Raw genomic sequence first — 15,983 nt, 5'->3', positions numbered from 1 at the left:
TGTAGCAGGATCTGAAAGAATAAGTTGATGCAAGTAAACTCTCAAATATTACTGAGCTGAAGCAATTTGTTATGAAAGAATGGATCAGAATTTTCATATAGTGATGTGAGAAATTGCTCACCAATTATAGGGAGTATTTGTACAGTTATTGCAGCTAAAAGTAGTTAATCAATTACAGACTCAAAGGAGCAATTATTTTTTCATGCTGGCTCATCCCATGTTGCATGACTTTGTTTATGAAAGAAATGAAACAACTAGCAAACATTGGTGCTATTTGTTTACTCCAACTCCTTTTACATAGAATACACATATACTATATGATAGCATTCAGTGGCAAAGATATGCAAACAATCAGAAGGGTGCATTTTCACAGAACCATACATGAACCCTATAATAGTTTTCAAAAGTTTATGTTTTTAAACTATAATGTAGTAAAGTGCGCGGGCGCACACACACACACACACACAATGTATTTCGACATAGAAATTACTGCCAAGCTGGAATTAGCATATAGGTCCCAGTCTTGAAGCAGATGATGTTTTAGCTATTCATTCAAAGCTGTGGGACAGTTTTAAAATGTTATTTAAAGCTTTTCCTGGCCTCATGCTTTTCTGAGTGAATTTGTTGTGGTATGACCTTTCAAATGTTTGGTTAAAATAAGTGGCTTATTATATTACAAAATGGTAGGTTATGATATATCTATAATTAAAATTAAGAAAAAGTGACGTCCTAATTTAGGGCAGACATTTGTTTTCAACTGCAGACATAAAAGGACAGAGAAACTGAATGACCTGAACACCAGCTCTGTGGCTAACAATTCTGGCAACACTGGTTAAAAGCTACTGTTTCTCACTACTCTACAGGGAGTGCCTCTGCTTTCTGACAAACTTTAAAATGGAGAATATTTTTAGTTTACATTTGGGGGATAATTGCTAGGTTATATAAATAAAAGTGATTCCCTGTAAAATTAAATCTAACCAACAAGATGCATGTTTAATGTTTCTTAGGCAGAATGAAGATATTGTGTGAGAATGTTTTGGAAGAACATCCGTAGAAACAAAAACTAAATTCTGAGTGAAAAAGATTTTTCTAATAACTCAGTTGGGTACTATGCCCCATTTCAAGTGAACTTTGTGCCTTGTTGTAATCCATTAGAGCGAGAATGACATGTCTTATATTAAGCACTGCATTGGAGGCTTAAAAAGTAGAGTCTTTTTGCTTCCTTTATAAAACAGGCGGTGTGTAACTACTGTCTATTTTTCCCTTGATCCAGCTTATAGCAGTTTCCAAGACCTTGCTGATATTTAATTTGTTTATTATTCTGGATTGACACATGCAGTTGTGTACAATGAGGCATTGTTCAGTATCGAGAAGCTTTTTCAAGACTGGGAACAAATGTCATGTTCATATGTGATTGTTTTCTGCTTACATATTTTAGGTAGAAATAGATGCAGTTCTGAGTGACTTGGAGGCAGCAGAATTTGCAGAACTGGTAAGGATTTTATTTTTATTTGGGTGTTTTGTGCATTCGTGTCAGTTCTTTCAGAGTTTATCTATTTAATAGAGAAATTAATTTATATTCAGTTGTATGTCAGTTCATACAATAGGTAAAGGTAAAGGTTTCCCTTGACGTAAAGTCCAGTCGTGTCCGACTCTAGGGGGCGGTGCTCATCTCCGTTTCTAAGCCTTGGAGCCAGCGTTGTCATAGACACTTCCGGGTCATGTGGCCAGCATGACTCACGGAACGCCGTTACCTTCCCGCCGAAGCGGTACCTATTGATCTACTCACATTTGCATGTTTTCGAACTGCTAGGTGAGCAGAAGCTGGGACGAGCAACGGGAGCTCACCCCGCCGCGCGGTTTCGAACCGCCGACCTTCCGATCGACAGCTCAGCGGTTTAACCCGCAGCGCCACCGCGTCCCTAGTTCATACAATACATGCAACTATATACATATATATGTATAATTTCTGTTCAACAGAATATACTTTGCAGAATAATTGAAGTAGTTTCACTCCTACCAATCTCTTATGGCTTCTACTACACAAAAATGTTATCACTGTGAATATCATGATCTGTATTGCAAGAAATCACTTTAATGGTGAGGACAGTGCTCAGATAGTTATATTTTATAATGTTAATACAAAAGTATTCTATAAAGCCATATTCTATAAAGCCATATTGCTTTTGATAATGAAATCTGAATTGCTTATTGACAGTATCAATTACATGCGGCATGGATGGGTAGTTGGAGATTTGTAAATTTTTAGCTACCAGTTGTTGACTTCTTCTGTTGTATTGTTTTAGTGTTTTAATCTTCTTACTGTAAGAAGGGAATGTAAGCCACACAGAGACAGACAAAGATACAGACAGACAGACAATTTGTAGGATGCCTGAATCTGGGCAGCTTACAAATAAAAATAAAAAATTACAAAACACAGAAAAGTAATCTAGCAGGGGCTCACCTTCACTTTGTCCCAGAGTGTGGAGTGAATAGCCAGGTCTTTAATTGCTTCCTGAACATCATCAGAACCATCCAGATTTTGGGGGATATCATTCCAGAGGGCAAGTGCTGTGACAGAAAAGGCAAACCTCCTGGGTCCCCCCAAAGTGACATTGCTTAATTGATGGAACCCAGAGCATGCCAAATCTATCCCATCACACCAGACAGGTAGACACAACCAAAAACAGGCAGTCCCTCAAATAATCAGACTCTGTGCCATGAAGGGCACCACAGCTTCCTTCAAGGCTGTTTGAAAACCCCCTCCTTCAAAGAAGCAGATGTCACTGCATGGACCCAGTGACAGGTCACTTCCTAGGTAACTTGGACCAACCAGGAAAGACCTGGATCTATCAAGCAGGTGGCTGAGCCCACCATGTCTACTTCCTCAGGAGTCACAGGCATAAACTCATTCCAAATAACCATACAAGGCTCTGCCCCAGGCACCTTCACTGTACCTGTCCAGTTGGAGTCCAACTTCCATGGCATATAAATCCTAGTCAGTAAATAAAAAATGAATTCTGTGTCAAATTATATATCCTGTTAGCTAAGTAAAAAAGACAGTATTAGGAACATCCTATTCTATTCTTAGAATGTTCTAAGACTACATAAATATTGGGTTAGCTAAGATCTGAGAGTTTTACTTCATTGTCTTTTTACAGTCTGAAGATTACTATGATGTGAGGCGACTGTATACATTTTTAGGCTCATGTCTCTTCTACAAGGTAGGCTTTTGCAAATAGCTTTCTGGTAAAATGATTACATTCGAACAACAAAACCAACTTTAACTGAACAGTATACAAAGTATTAATCAAGAAAAAAAAGATTTATTAATCGCAATATCTATAATAAAACGTTACTATTTTTTTCCCCAAGGTAGTTTTGGGAGTTTATTGTTTATTTTATTCTGTGTATATACTCTCAACCCTATTGCCTTTTTGGGATGTCTAGGTTACTGAAGAATAAACTTTAATTTGTATAACCTAATTCATCTGATCATGGCAGGTAGTTATTGAGAGCCAGTTTGGTGCAGTGGTTAAGGCATCAGGTTAGAAACAGGAAGACCGTGAATTCTAGTTCCACCTTAGGCACAAAGCCAGCTGGGTGACCTTGGGGCCAGTCACTTTCTCTCAGCCCGAGGAAGGAGACAATGCCAAACCACTTCTGAAAAACCTGTCAAGAAAACTGCAAGGACTTGTCCAGGCAGCCTCCAAGAATTGGACACAATTGAACGGATAAAAGAGAGGGCAGGGGATTATTTTCTGTGCAAGAGGAAAATCTCTACTATGTCCTTTCTTTATCCTAAAAACTATATCAAAACCATATATTAAAATTATTTTGTAGATTTTAAAATGAAAGCTAAGAATTAGACATATATGCATCTTGAGTTTTGTGACAACATGTAGCCATGGTTTGTTTGTTTGTTTTTCAAATATGAACTAAGCCCTATAATGTAAAAAGCTCTAAAACTCAGTGTGTGGCCCTGTAGTAATGTATTGTCTCTGTGTTTTTATTTTAGGGATATTTAATTAGTAGTCACTTGCCAAAGGAGGACCTCATTGATATTGCATTATATAGCAGGCATTATTGCCTCTTGCCCCTAGCAGCAGAACAACGAATTGGCCAGTTAGTAATATGGCGAGAAGTATTTCCACAACATCATCTTCAGGGTTGTAAAACTTCATATGAAGGATTCCAAGAACCCCTAGCAAGATACTTCTTACTCATAGTTGGCTTGGTAAGTTTTTATAGCATGATTATTGTTTTGTGTGATCTTTGCTATTCCTAAATGATAAAATACAGCTTGTAGTGAGAATAGATAAGTTTCCATCTACATAATCCTGTGCAAAGCTTTTCAAGCTTCAACATAATGCTGTGCATAATGCTGTGCAAAGCATTTCAAAGGGATGGAGAGTATTTCAAAGGAAACAGAGTACTATTCCTCAAAGCATTAAAGCATCTGCATCCTCTGGAAGGCTCACTGCAGTTTCTCTGATTGCTTCCCCATGTGCACATGCACAGACAACACTTCCACTGGCTCTATGAATGAAGTGGCTTTGCATATACAGGTAGTCTCGCTTAAAACCAAATTTGGGACTGACAATTCCATTGCTAAGTTACACAGACATTAAGTGAGACATCACATGACTGCAACTTGCAATTTTACTGCAGGCTTCTTCAGTGACTCTGCTTGTTGGAAGCTGGCTGTAAAGTGCACAAATGGCGATCACGTGGCCACGGGACCCTGAGACAGTTGTAAATGCCTGCCAGTTGCTAAGCACCCAAACCTTGATGACATGTCTGTGGGGATACCGCAACAGTCATGTATGCAAGGACTAGTTGTAAAGTTACTTTTTCACCACTGTCATGACTTCGAACTGTCGCTAAAAAGGGCAGTCAATAAGCAAGGACTACCTGTACATACATGCAAGAACTGGAAAAAGCCTTTAAAGTAGGTGTGTTGTAGGAGGAATGTACCTGCTTTAATACTTCATTAAGGGGCTCTTTGCTCATGCCAGGACATGTTATGATATACCCCTGTCAAATGCTTTGTTACAGCGCTAGAAAAAAAAAGCATTTCTTGTCTATTCATGCTGTTTCAAGTATCTTTTACAGGTAGTCCTCATTTAGCAACTGCCTCATTTAGCAACCATTCACAGTTACAGTGGTGATGAAAAAGTAACTTTGCGACCAATCCTCGCATTTACAACCTTTTCAGGTGTGTAAAACAAAGGAGAGCTGAAGTAAGAACATAAGCACAGTCATGGTTTCATTTAGCAACCACTTCATTTAACAACCAAGTTCCTGGTCCTAATTGTGGTCACTAAACAAGGACTACTTGAATATGATTGACAAGGGAGGGGTTATATCAGCTATCCCATGAGCACAAATGAATTTCATATTCTGCTTCAAAGGTGAGGTGTATGTGGAATGGTATTGTTCTGGTTCACTAATGCTTGACACACAAAGAGGTGGTTTTATATTCTTTATTACAATATTTATAGATATTTACACAGTATAGACTTCAATCACTAAGGATCTTGGATTCTGAATTCGATGACTCAGGTCTTAGAATTCCAGAAGGCCACTAGAACTAGTGGTTACTGGCTGACATCAATTAGTAGGTCCTCAGACAAACAGATTAAGACTTAGCAAGACAAGGCAAGTCAAGCAAGACAAGGCAAGGCAAAACAAGGCAAGGTTAGGCAAGCAAGACTAGGCGAAGCAGGACAGGGCAAGGAAAATAAAAAGACAATGCAAGGCAAGACAAGGCAAGGCGAAGTAAAACAAGGCAAGACAAGGCTAGGTGAATAGGACTTCACAGTTGAAGGCAGATCACATCAAAGCAAGGACTCGGTGATGACTTGGAAACGCACAACAGTACAGACCTCTATAGATGATGATAGAAAGAAGAGATAGAAAGACGACTCAGTCGGTTGTGAGGAAGAAGTGACTTGACAGGACTCAAATGGCTGAGGTTGAGAGGTGACCAGACAGAACCTCGGAAGACGCCTGCGAAGGAGTGGTGAGGCCGGATACAAGCTGCGATGCAGAAGGAACAGTGAGGTGAACTTCAAGTGGCGGTGGCGAAGATAAGGTGGCAAGGCAAAATGCGAGTGGCTGTGGAGGAGGTTCAACGAAAGCAGGATTCAGGCAACAGCTGAGGAGCAATGACAGGGCAAGATGCAAGCAGCAGTGGAGAAGATTTGGAGAGACAGGATTCAGGCAACAATGGAGGAGATTCAATGAGGCAGAACCCTGACGACAAAGAAGGGTTGACAAGGGAAGGGTTGTCAGTCAGCGGAAAGGCAGCGACAGGATCAGGTTCAAGCAAGGGCGGCAGCTCCGACAACAGACCAGGCTGAGAAGGCGATGTCAGGCTCTGCCTGAGACCCAATAAAAACACAGACGCTAGAGTAGGCTTAGGTTCTGGTTTTATTTGGGAATAGAATGCATGCCTTTAGAAAGCTGAGAGTGAGGGGAGCGCGCCGGAATGGGATTTAAATAGCCCGTGCCGGTCAGCGCTCCACCCCACATCATCCCAGGTGCATCCCACGAGTCCCAACGGTTTCGTCCCTGCCAGGTGAGAGGTCGTGCAGCCCCCTGCACCCCAGGCATCGCCTCAATCGCCTTCCTGTGCGGTAACGATCCATTGCCAGGCGATCAGGCTCTTAATTCTTCGAAAGCCCGGGCGCACCTCTCCTGTTGTTAGTCAATTACCCGTTGGCTACTTTGTATCTTTTGTTTCCCGGTCTGCTGGTCTTGGTCGTTATTTTGCTTCCTCGCACCTGCTGCTGGTTCTTTGTGTTTCTTAGTTGCCTTTGCCTAATCCGCCAGGGACCCATTTCCTTGTATTGTCATGCGAGCCGTTGCGATGTCACAAGCATCGCAACGGTGATCATGACAGGCGATTCCGACAAATGGTTGTCTCCAGCAACCTGTTCGTTCTCAGAGCTCCCTTTTATACTCCTCTCCTCCCTCTGTTTCCTGGCGGGATCCAACCGGGCCACTTTTTGCTGAGCGTGCTTTTCCACCCTTCTTTCTCTGGCACTGATAGGCGGAGGTGAGTCTTCCCTATCAATCCGATCGCATTTCCCGCCTTCAGCGCTGAACTCCCCTGCCTCCGATTCCACGTCAGACTCAATTCTGAAAGGTATACAGACCGTTTCATTTGTCCCTAGAATATTGTATCCCAAAAAGTTATTTTATCCCCAACCATGTTTTTTTATTTTTTTTTCCTCTGAAGTGTTTTCTTGATTGCTGATTTTTAGTTTTAGAGTCTCTGAATGGTGGAGTATACATATTTAAAATAAATGCACTGGCAGAAATAGTATTTTTTTCTGTTTCTTTTAGAAGCATTTTATATTGAGTGTATTGCTGGAAGCAGGAGGTTGTTCTTCCAAAGCCATTGGAAATCCTGGACCAGACTGTATATATGTTGACCAGGTCAAAGCAACTATCCTTCAGCTGGATGGAATAGATCTCAGCATAGATGAGAGATTAGAAACAGCCTCTGCTCCTTTGGTGTGTTGCGTAGATTGGTTCTTCCCTTCATTATATGACAAACTGGAGAACTTTTCCAATTTGTCTGTTCTCAACAAACTGCATCATATGTCAAATACCGTACCTTCTCCGGCAAGCAAAAAAGTAAGTTCTGGTGATTCTGCCTTAGGTTTAGTCCCTTGGGGAATAGCGAGTATCCTGTCAATGGTAGTGACACTCCTGAATGAATAAATGGAATTTAATCCATATCCCACACAATTGCAAAGTCCTGTTGGATTTATTTATTATTTAAATAATGATTTATTTAAGGTACAGGTAGTCCTCAACTTACATCCGTTGGAAGTTACAACACCACTGGAAAAAGTGATTTATGACCAGTCCTCGCACTTACACTGCACTCAACTTGCAGCTGAGGACTGCAGCATCCCCGCAGTCACATGACCAAAATTCAGGCACTTGGCAACCAGCATGTATTTGCAACAGTTGCAGCATCCCAGGGTCACATGATTGCCATTTGCGATCTTCCCAGCTGGCTTCCAATAAGCAAAATCAATGGGGGAAGCTGGATTTGCTTAATGACCACATGATTTGCTTAACAACCACATGCTTTCCTTAACAACCACAGCAAAAAGGTCATAAAATTGGGCGCAGTCATGTGATGCCTCACTTAACAACTGCATCACTTAGCAACCAAAATTCCAGTCCCAATTGTGGTCATAAGTTGAGGACTACCTGTACTGCTGCATTTAATGATGTCCAAAAGTAAAGTAATGCAACTTACATTCTGTGTTCACAAAAAAGAAGTTGAAGGGATACTTAATAAATAGAAAGAAGAGAAAATTCTTCATGCCCCTGATGTATCTGTTCAGTATTTCTCTGTTTCATTAAACTTATATTATTCCCCACATAAAAGTGCAACTTAGAGCAAGTATGACTTATCAGAAATTAATCTGTAGTAAGAAAGTGCTAATAGAAAGACTTTGATATAGCTGTGTAATTCTGTTTCTAGAATGCACTGACTGTCAACATTGCAAGATGAGGTCATTATTTGTTGCCATTTCTTCTCATATTCAAGGCAATTCCTGTTGTGGTCCTTTTTCCTCTAAGAATGAACATTTTTTAGTTTAGACTTCAGCAACTAAAATAAATTATATTAAGATTTTTTACAGATTAAGATTTTGGGTGAAATCTGTATATTTCCCAAATATGAATCATTTAGTAAATGACAGCTTTGTTCAAGTGTTAGTTTTGTAAAACCACATTTTAATAAAAACAGCACTTTTTCAAAACTAACATGACATGTCATTAACACTTAACAACTCAGCATTGTTCACAAAACACACAGATTCTTTTATCAGCTTAATATATTTTGAAAACATAACCATTTGGCATCTGTGAATTCTGAGGGTTGCTTACTTTCTTACTATTAGGCTCTTCTGTTTGTTTTTCAGATCACTAAAAAGAAGCATGTTCTTCCAAACTCATTTACTTTTGGAACCCTGAAAAAGAATCTCTCCGATAAGGAAGCTGAATTATATCATGCTATGAAGTAAGGAATTTGTTTGTTTGTAATTTGTATGTATTAAAACTGTTTTCTACTGTGGGTGCGAACTCTTTGTTTGCTCCATTTATAGGACATTGATTGCTAGTTTTGATATGTAGATTTCAGCCTCAAATAACTTGGTGAAGCTAACCATTTTTTTTAGTTATTACCTTTATTAAAATAAAAGGTCTTTATTCATTGTTGTACCAGTGTTGGGTTTGAACTACCACCACATACTGCAAAGCTGCTTAAACTTAGTAAACCTGTAAAAAGAAAAAATGTAATCAATATCTATCCTAATATATGGGAATAGATTCTAGTGTTTACTGTTCCCATATTATATAAAGCTGTAATTGCTAATATAACTGGAATTCTTTTCAAATTTATTCAGTCCTGTTATATTTCACAATAGTATAGCAAATATGTATCTTAAACCTGACTAGTGTATTAGCTATACTAATTATTAAGGCTGGTTTAATTTCTTACCTGTATTAGTTACTAAAGAATGTAATAGGCGTATTTCCTGATGATAAGTACTTTCTGAAGAGTTGGAAAATATTTTCAAGCATATGCACTGTAATAAGATATGCAATTTTTTTATGAAGCGTACTAATTTTGGGATATGGTATATTAGGTGACCTACTGAACATCATTAGAATTCTTTCTATATTTTTAATGGATTTGCTATGGACCATGTTACTAAAATACAGAATAATTATATGTTTCCTATTACATTGTATAGAAACAATCGGAGTCTTGATAATATTTTTCTTTTTGTATCATTTCTTATTACTCATAATGTTAATAGGCAGCTGTTTTCTTTTGCTCTTGAAGGTTGACATCTGGTCCTGAAAATACCCTCTTCCACTATATTTGTTTAGAAACAATGCATGGAATTTTTATTACTCCAACACATGCTGAAGTAGCACAACTCAGTGGAACTATCCATCCTCAGCTCATCAAGAACTTCCATCGCTGTTGTCTTTCCATCCGTTCCATTTTTCAGCAAACTATGCTGAGAGAAGTATAAGCCCTTATTTTGGGGGGAAGGGTCAGAGGGGAATTCTTTTGTTACAAACAACATTCTAGATACATCTGGGTAGACATCTGTTTCTTAAGACAAATTTCTACATGTAAAAACTCCCTCTACACCAAATATTTCAGGATTATCACACACAATATGACATTTTTTTCTGTTATTTCTCCATACTCCCAATTCAGACATTAATCATTAATTTTGTTGCCCTTGTTTTACTGCAGACTAAAAAGTTTGGGAGAAGATCAAAATCCCAGAAAGCAAATTCTGACCTATATCAAGTGAAAGAACATGGTGTATTATTTGAATGTGCTCCTGAGAGCTGGACTGACCAAAAGAAACCCGAATCAACTATAATGTATTGGGTAGTAGGGTAAGTAATACTTTTTTCTTAATTTACTCTAAATACTTGTTACCCAGTGTCCAAATTTTCAGAACATCTTTGTTTAATAAAAACAACCTGTACCATGTTCTTTTAGGCTCTTCCCTAATCCAGCAACTTGTAGTAGAAACTATACTATACTAAAAATGCAGCAGGTTGAATTCACTAATACGCATATTGAACATTTCAACAATCTCAACTGAGCCTTCAGAATTTTATCCCAATTTGATAGATCTGTTTTAATCCCTTAGTAAACACTTGCAAAAATAATGTTTTTCAAATATATTAAAATATGCTAACACTAAGTTCTGTTTTTCTGCAGGAGACTCTTCCTAGATCCAAAGCCTCGGGAGTTTTATGTCTGTTTTCATGATTCAGTCACAGAGGTTGCTGTTGAATTGGCTTTTAAGTTATCATTTGGCTTAGCTGTTTAGATAAACACATCTGCAGTTATTCACTTTCCATGACACACAGAACATTAATTACATTATGGTTTGTTTGGGGTGCTCTTTAAAATCGTCTCTAATAATAGAATAAATTTCAAACATTTATAACACTATGAAAGACACTCCTTGCAGAAGACTGACTTTTCAAACTACTTTTAAATTGGATGAATTATGATATTATATATTAATTATATATATGTAAATATTACATATAGAAATAATGATCAAGATACACACAATTTTTTTCCTGTAAAGTTATGTCCTTGGAAGATGCTCCTTTAGAACTGCAAACGGTCTCATTCATTGTGCAGTTAGGACAGAGAACTCTATTATATGTGCACCCTTTTGGACTTCATTTTAACAGTACATTGTAATGCTTGGCATATTACATCAGAGGTAGGGAACTTTTTTATTTCTGTTTTGGAGCAAAATATATAGCTACCAAATCTAGAGTTCAAAAATCCAGATGGTCACTATGATTTTATCAGAGATATAGAAAAAAGTCTTACTTTTTGCTATCATCTAGTGGTTGTTGAGATTATGCAGTCCACATCTGGTAACCCTAGCAAAATGGGTCCCTTAAGTCTTGCAGAAAATTTATATGCAAATCCTTAGGGGAGTTAGATTACCTTACATTAAATGGATATAGTATTTTTTGATACAAAGACAAGTTATATTAATGTTTAAAAATTGTTATAAAGTAAAATTTTTTCTGGTACTTTGAGGCAAATGGAGAAATTGTCCATTTTGTTTCAGAAAATGTTACATGACTGTTTTTTTTTAAAATAAAGGAATAGTCTTGCCTTCATATAGTCTTGCATGTAATTTAATTATTGTTAATTAAAATGATGTATCTTTGTATGTTTTTATTATATGCCTGACGGGTACAAACATACTTTTAAAAAATATTATAGTAAAATGTTCAGAACTGTCATGTCACATATTCATATCAATAATTTATTGAACATATAAACATATGTTAGAGGACTATACTTAGCACTAGCTTTTTGAAACTAAGGACCAAACTAAAGGAATATCACAAATAACAATCATGTGGCTGGGTTCACACAGTGCACTAAGCCATAAATCATGGTTTACCAACTACAGTGGCTAAGCCAGAGACAACATAAAGCATGTTCAGTATGATGTGTAGACCAGCCAATATGGGTTTTTTAACAGTAATGGACTTTAAAATCTGTACTCTATGCTTTTCCTCACTGCATTCCCAATTTGATGTTTACAAGATTCTTTGTGGATAAAATCACTTGCAGAATCTGAGGAGGATAGGGTTCTCTGTAGCACAAGCTCTGCCACCTGGAGGCTACATCTGTTCTATACCTGGGTCCTTTGGATAGTTGGTGGTGGTGCATATATCTGGGAGTGATTAATGTTTCTGGGAAATATACTGATCCTGTGTAGAAGTTTGCCTGATCCTGAAGAGGCTGCCTCTTGATCCAGCATATGACAACTTCTGCCCAGTTTCCAATTTTCCTTTTGTGGGGATGATTTTGGAGAAGATGGTGGGGCATCAAGCAGTGGATCACCTAGGATTCATATGTTCATAGTCTGAATTCATATTCTGGCAGATGGCCTTCATTGGGACCTAGGTAGAGGGAATGTTTCCCTTCTGTCATACTTCTGGGCAGCATGTAGTAGCATCAACCATGGTAGTACCATCAACCATGATATCCTAGTTCACTGTTTCCTGAATGGCAGTTCTAATTGATAGATACAGCAGAGGAACGGTAAAGGCCATGGTTGCTTAAGCCCACAGTTAATTAATGTGGCACCCTCAGGTCTCAGCATTTCCCGCATGTTATTTAACATCTACATGAAATCAGTTGGAGAAGTTATCTGATGATTCAGGATAAGGTTATTAATATGCTGATAGATAGACATTGCCATCCCAGGCCCAAGTGGTGATGCACAGGAGTCCTTACCTGGTATCTGGAGCTGGGAGGAAATGGATGAGCAGAAAAAAAGCCTTGAATAGAATCTGCAAGAAGAAACTATTGTCTGTACTTAAATATTTTGGCTACATTCTGGTACCTATGTGTCAAGCCACATGCAGCTGGCAAGGTCAAGGAAGCAAGATCTACATAAATTTAGTAAGATATCTTTAATGCTTAGTAAATGATTCAAAGAAGATCAAACAGATGGAAGGAATATACTGAAATTCTGTACAATAGAAATGTCAACATCCAAGATACCTTAAAAGGTACTCCCTATTTACAACCACCTCTAGTACTATTAGATGAAGTTAGACCAGCACTCTGGTCATTACCAAGTTGGAAACTTACAGCAATTGATGGAATATCTATAGAAATAAGGCAAGCAGCAGAAGAAGAATCAGTAAAGGTTTTAATTTAACTATGCCAACAAATCTGGAAAACAACACAGTATACAACAGATTGATAGAGGTCAGTCTACATACCAACACCAAAGAAAAGATACTTAGCCATCACACAATATCCTTAATTTCACATGCTAATGAAATAATGCTCAGGATCATCCTACACAGAATAGAGCCATACATAGAAAGGGAGATGACAGATGTTCAAGCTGCTTTGAGAAAAGATCAAGGAACAGGAGACATCATGCTGGATAATTGAGAAAGTCAAAGATCCAAAAAAATATACAGTATGCTTCATTGATTATAGAAAAGCCTTTGATTGTGTCAACCATGTCAAGCTGTGGAATGTCCTTAGGAAAATGGGAATCCCAGAACATTTCTTCGTTTTCATATGAAACCAGTACGCAGGGCAGGAAGCCACAGTCGAGATAGGTAAAGGTAAAGGTTTCCCTTGACGTAAAGTCCAGTCGTGTCCGACTCTAGGGGGTGGTGCTCATCTCCGTTTCTAAGCCTTAGAGCCGGCGTCCATAGGACACTTCCGGGTCATGTGGCCAGCATGACGACACGGAATGCCGTTACCTTCCCGCCAAAGCGGTACCTATTGATCTACTCACATTTGCATGTTTTCGAACTGCTAGGTGAGCAGGAGCTGGGACTAGCAATGGGAGCTCACCCCGCCGCACGGTTTCGAACCGCCGACCTTCCAATCGGCAGCTCAGCGGTTTAACCCGCAGCACCACCGCGTCCCATACAGTCGAGATAGAACATGGCAAAACAGACTGGCTCCTGATCAGCAAAGAATTGAGACAAAGCTATACACTCATTCCTTATTTATTAGGCTTATATACTGAATATATATTGAGAGAAGCTTGATTGGAAGAAAATGAGTATGGTTTTAAAACTGGAGAAATATCAATAACCTGTACTCTGCTGATGACACTAAAGGTAAAGGTTTCCCTTGACGTAAAGTCCAGTCGTGTCCGACTCTAGGGGGCGGTGCTCATCTCCGTTTTGCTGATGACACTACCCTAACAGATAATAATAAATATAAGGAAGATCAAATTAATGAAATGGGTACAGCAACCATTCTCAGAATTGACAACAAAGGTATTGAAGTGGTGGATAACTTCTGCCTTTTAGGCTCAACCATCAATTGTAAAGGAACCAGCAGTCAAGAAATATGTTGCAGGATAGCAACTCAGGCTTTGGAAAATACAATAAGGTGCTGGGGGTGTCTTTACCAAAAAAAAATCAGAATTATGTAGGCAATGTTTTTCCCTTGTGATATTCTATGGAAGTGGATGTTGGACTTTGAAGCAGCAGGATAGAAAGAATATTGACACCTTTGAACTTAGGTGTTGTGGAAGACTCCTGAGAATATCATGGATAGCCAAGAATGCAAAGAAATAGATCATCAAATCAGTCCATGGTTCTCATTTGAAGCATAAATAACCATGCTCAACTTTCATATTTTAGATACATTATGCAAAGGTCTAGCTCTCTTGAAAAGCCTATAATGCTTGGGAAAGATGGAAAGAAAGAGAAGGGGACAACCAGCAGCAAGGTGGATGGATTCAGTTACAGTGGTGATGGGTACACGATTGGAAGACTTGAAGGGCCAGCTTGGGGACATATCCTGGAAAAGGTGCTCACTAAGAGTTGACTCTAACTTGATAGCCCATAATCAATCAATCCAATATTTAATCCTTATCTGTGGTAAATAAACTTGGAAACTATGAGAGGAATTTCTTGCCCTCATTTATAATGAGTTAAGATAGAGTCTCTCTGAATGATTTGAAATGCTTCTAATAGAAGAGAATATCTGTAGCTCAGGGTCACAGCTCAAGAAACTGGATTTCTTGGTGCTCTCTGAGCTTGGTTGTTTGCTTGCAGATGTTTCATTAACCAACTAGGTAACATCATCAGTGCAAGGAATGCTTCTTTCTGGTAGTGAGTTTGACACTTGAATTAAGTAACCTTTTATAACAAAGATGTTATTAACTTGTTTTTTATATCTTGGTTTTTAATGTCTATTCTCTTTTCTTAGCCTCCTCATAGACTTTCACACTATGTTGGGTAAAGATGGGGTCACATTCTCTCTGAAGAAGTAGGTCCATGACTTATCCTGAACTCATGGCTCCTGCTTGAGCAGCAGGTAGATGCTATAACCAGCTTAAGTTGGTGCACCAGTTGCATCCCTTTATGATCCAGTGAATTCTTCAAAACAGACTCATGCCTTTATTGCCACACAATTAAATAACTGTAATGCACACTACTTGGAGTTGCCTTTGAAGATAACTTAGAAACTGCTGCTCACTTAGAATGCAATGGTCTGGATGCTGGTAAGTGAGAGATACTTTAGCAACATAAACCTACCATTGCTGCATTGGTTGCCAATAGCTCCCAGGTCTAATTCAAAGTGCTAATGTTAACCTAGAAACCTTATACAGCTCAGCTCCTTGTTACTTTTGGACTTTACTCTGAATAGAATCTGCCTGTCCTGCACAATCATCCCAGGTATGGATGCTTAGGATCCCCATTCCACAAGAAGGAAATGCGGGTGCAGAACCTGATTTTAGCAGCAAATCAAACATGGAATCTTTTAACCTCTGAGGTGCAGTTAGTTTCCATGCTGCTGGCTTTTTGTAAAACTGTAAAAATAGTCTTGTTGAGATGGGTGTTTGGACATAAGTGGTGATACAGGGCTGCCTCTTTTGTTC

The 15,983-nt window shown here is 38.6% G+C and overlaps 1 protein-coding gene across 3 annotated transcripts in view; it reads left to right on the top strand.

The window, feature by feature from the left end:
- The window catches only part of INTU (inturned planar cell polarity protein), a 36,246-nt gene extending 24,562 nt beyond the window's left edge, over positions 1-11,684 (top strand). For all 3 annotated transcript variants that reach the window (XM_063309786.1, XM_063309785.1, XM_063309787.1), the window contains exons 9-16: positions 1,439-1,492; positions 3,162-3,224; positions 4,019-4,237; positions 7,354-7,647; positions 8,955-9,052; positions 9,881-10,070; positions 10,307-10,455; positions 10,787-11,684. In XM_063309786.1, the coding sequence (XP_063165856.1) occupies positions 1,439-1,492; positions 3,162-3,224; positions 4,019-4,237; positions 7,354-7,647; positions 8,955-9,052; positions 9,881-10,070; positions 10,307-10,455; positions 10,787-10,898 (1,179 nt within the window). In that variant the 3' untranslated portion in view covers positions 10,899-11,684. The remainder of the gene's footprint in view (positions 1-1,438; positions 1,493-3,161; positions 3,225-4,018; positions 4,238-7,353; positions 7,648-8,954; positions 9,053-9,880; positions 10,071-10,306; positions 10,456-10,786) is intronic.
- Positions 11,685-15,983: the final 4,299 nt, after the last annotated feature.

The sequence above is a fragment of the Candoia aspera genome, chromosome 8, assembly GCF_035149785.1.
Source record: "Candoia aspera isolate rCanAsp1 chromosome 8, rCanAsp1.hap2, whole genome shotgun sequence".
Taxonomy (NCBI): domain Eukaryota; kingdom Metazoa; phylum Chordata; class Lepidosauria; order Squamata; family Boidae; genus Candoia; species Candoia aspera.
This window is presented reverse-complemented; position numbering and strand designations above follow the sequence as displayed.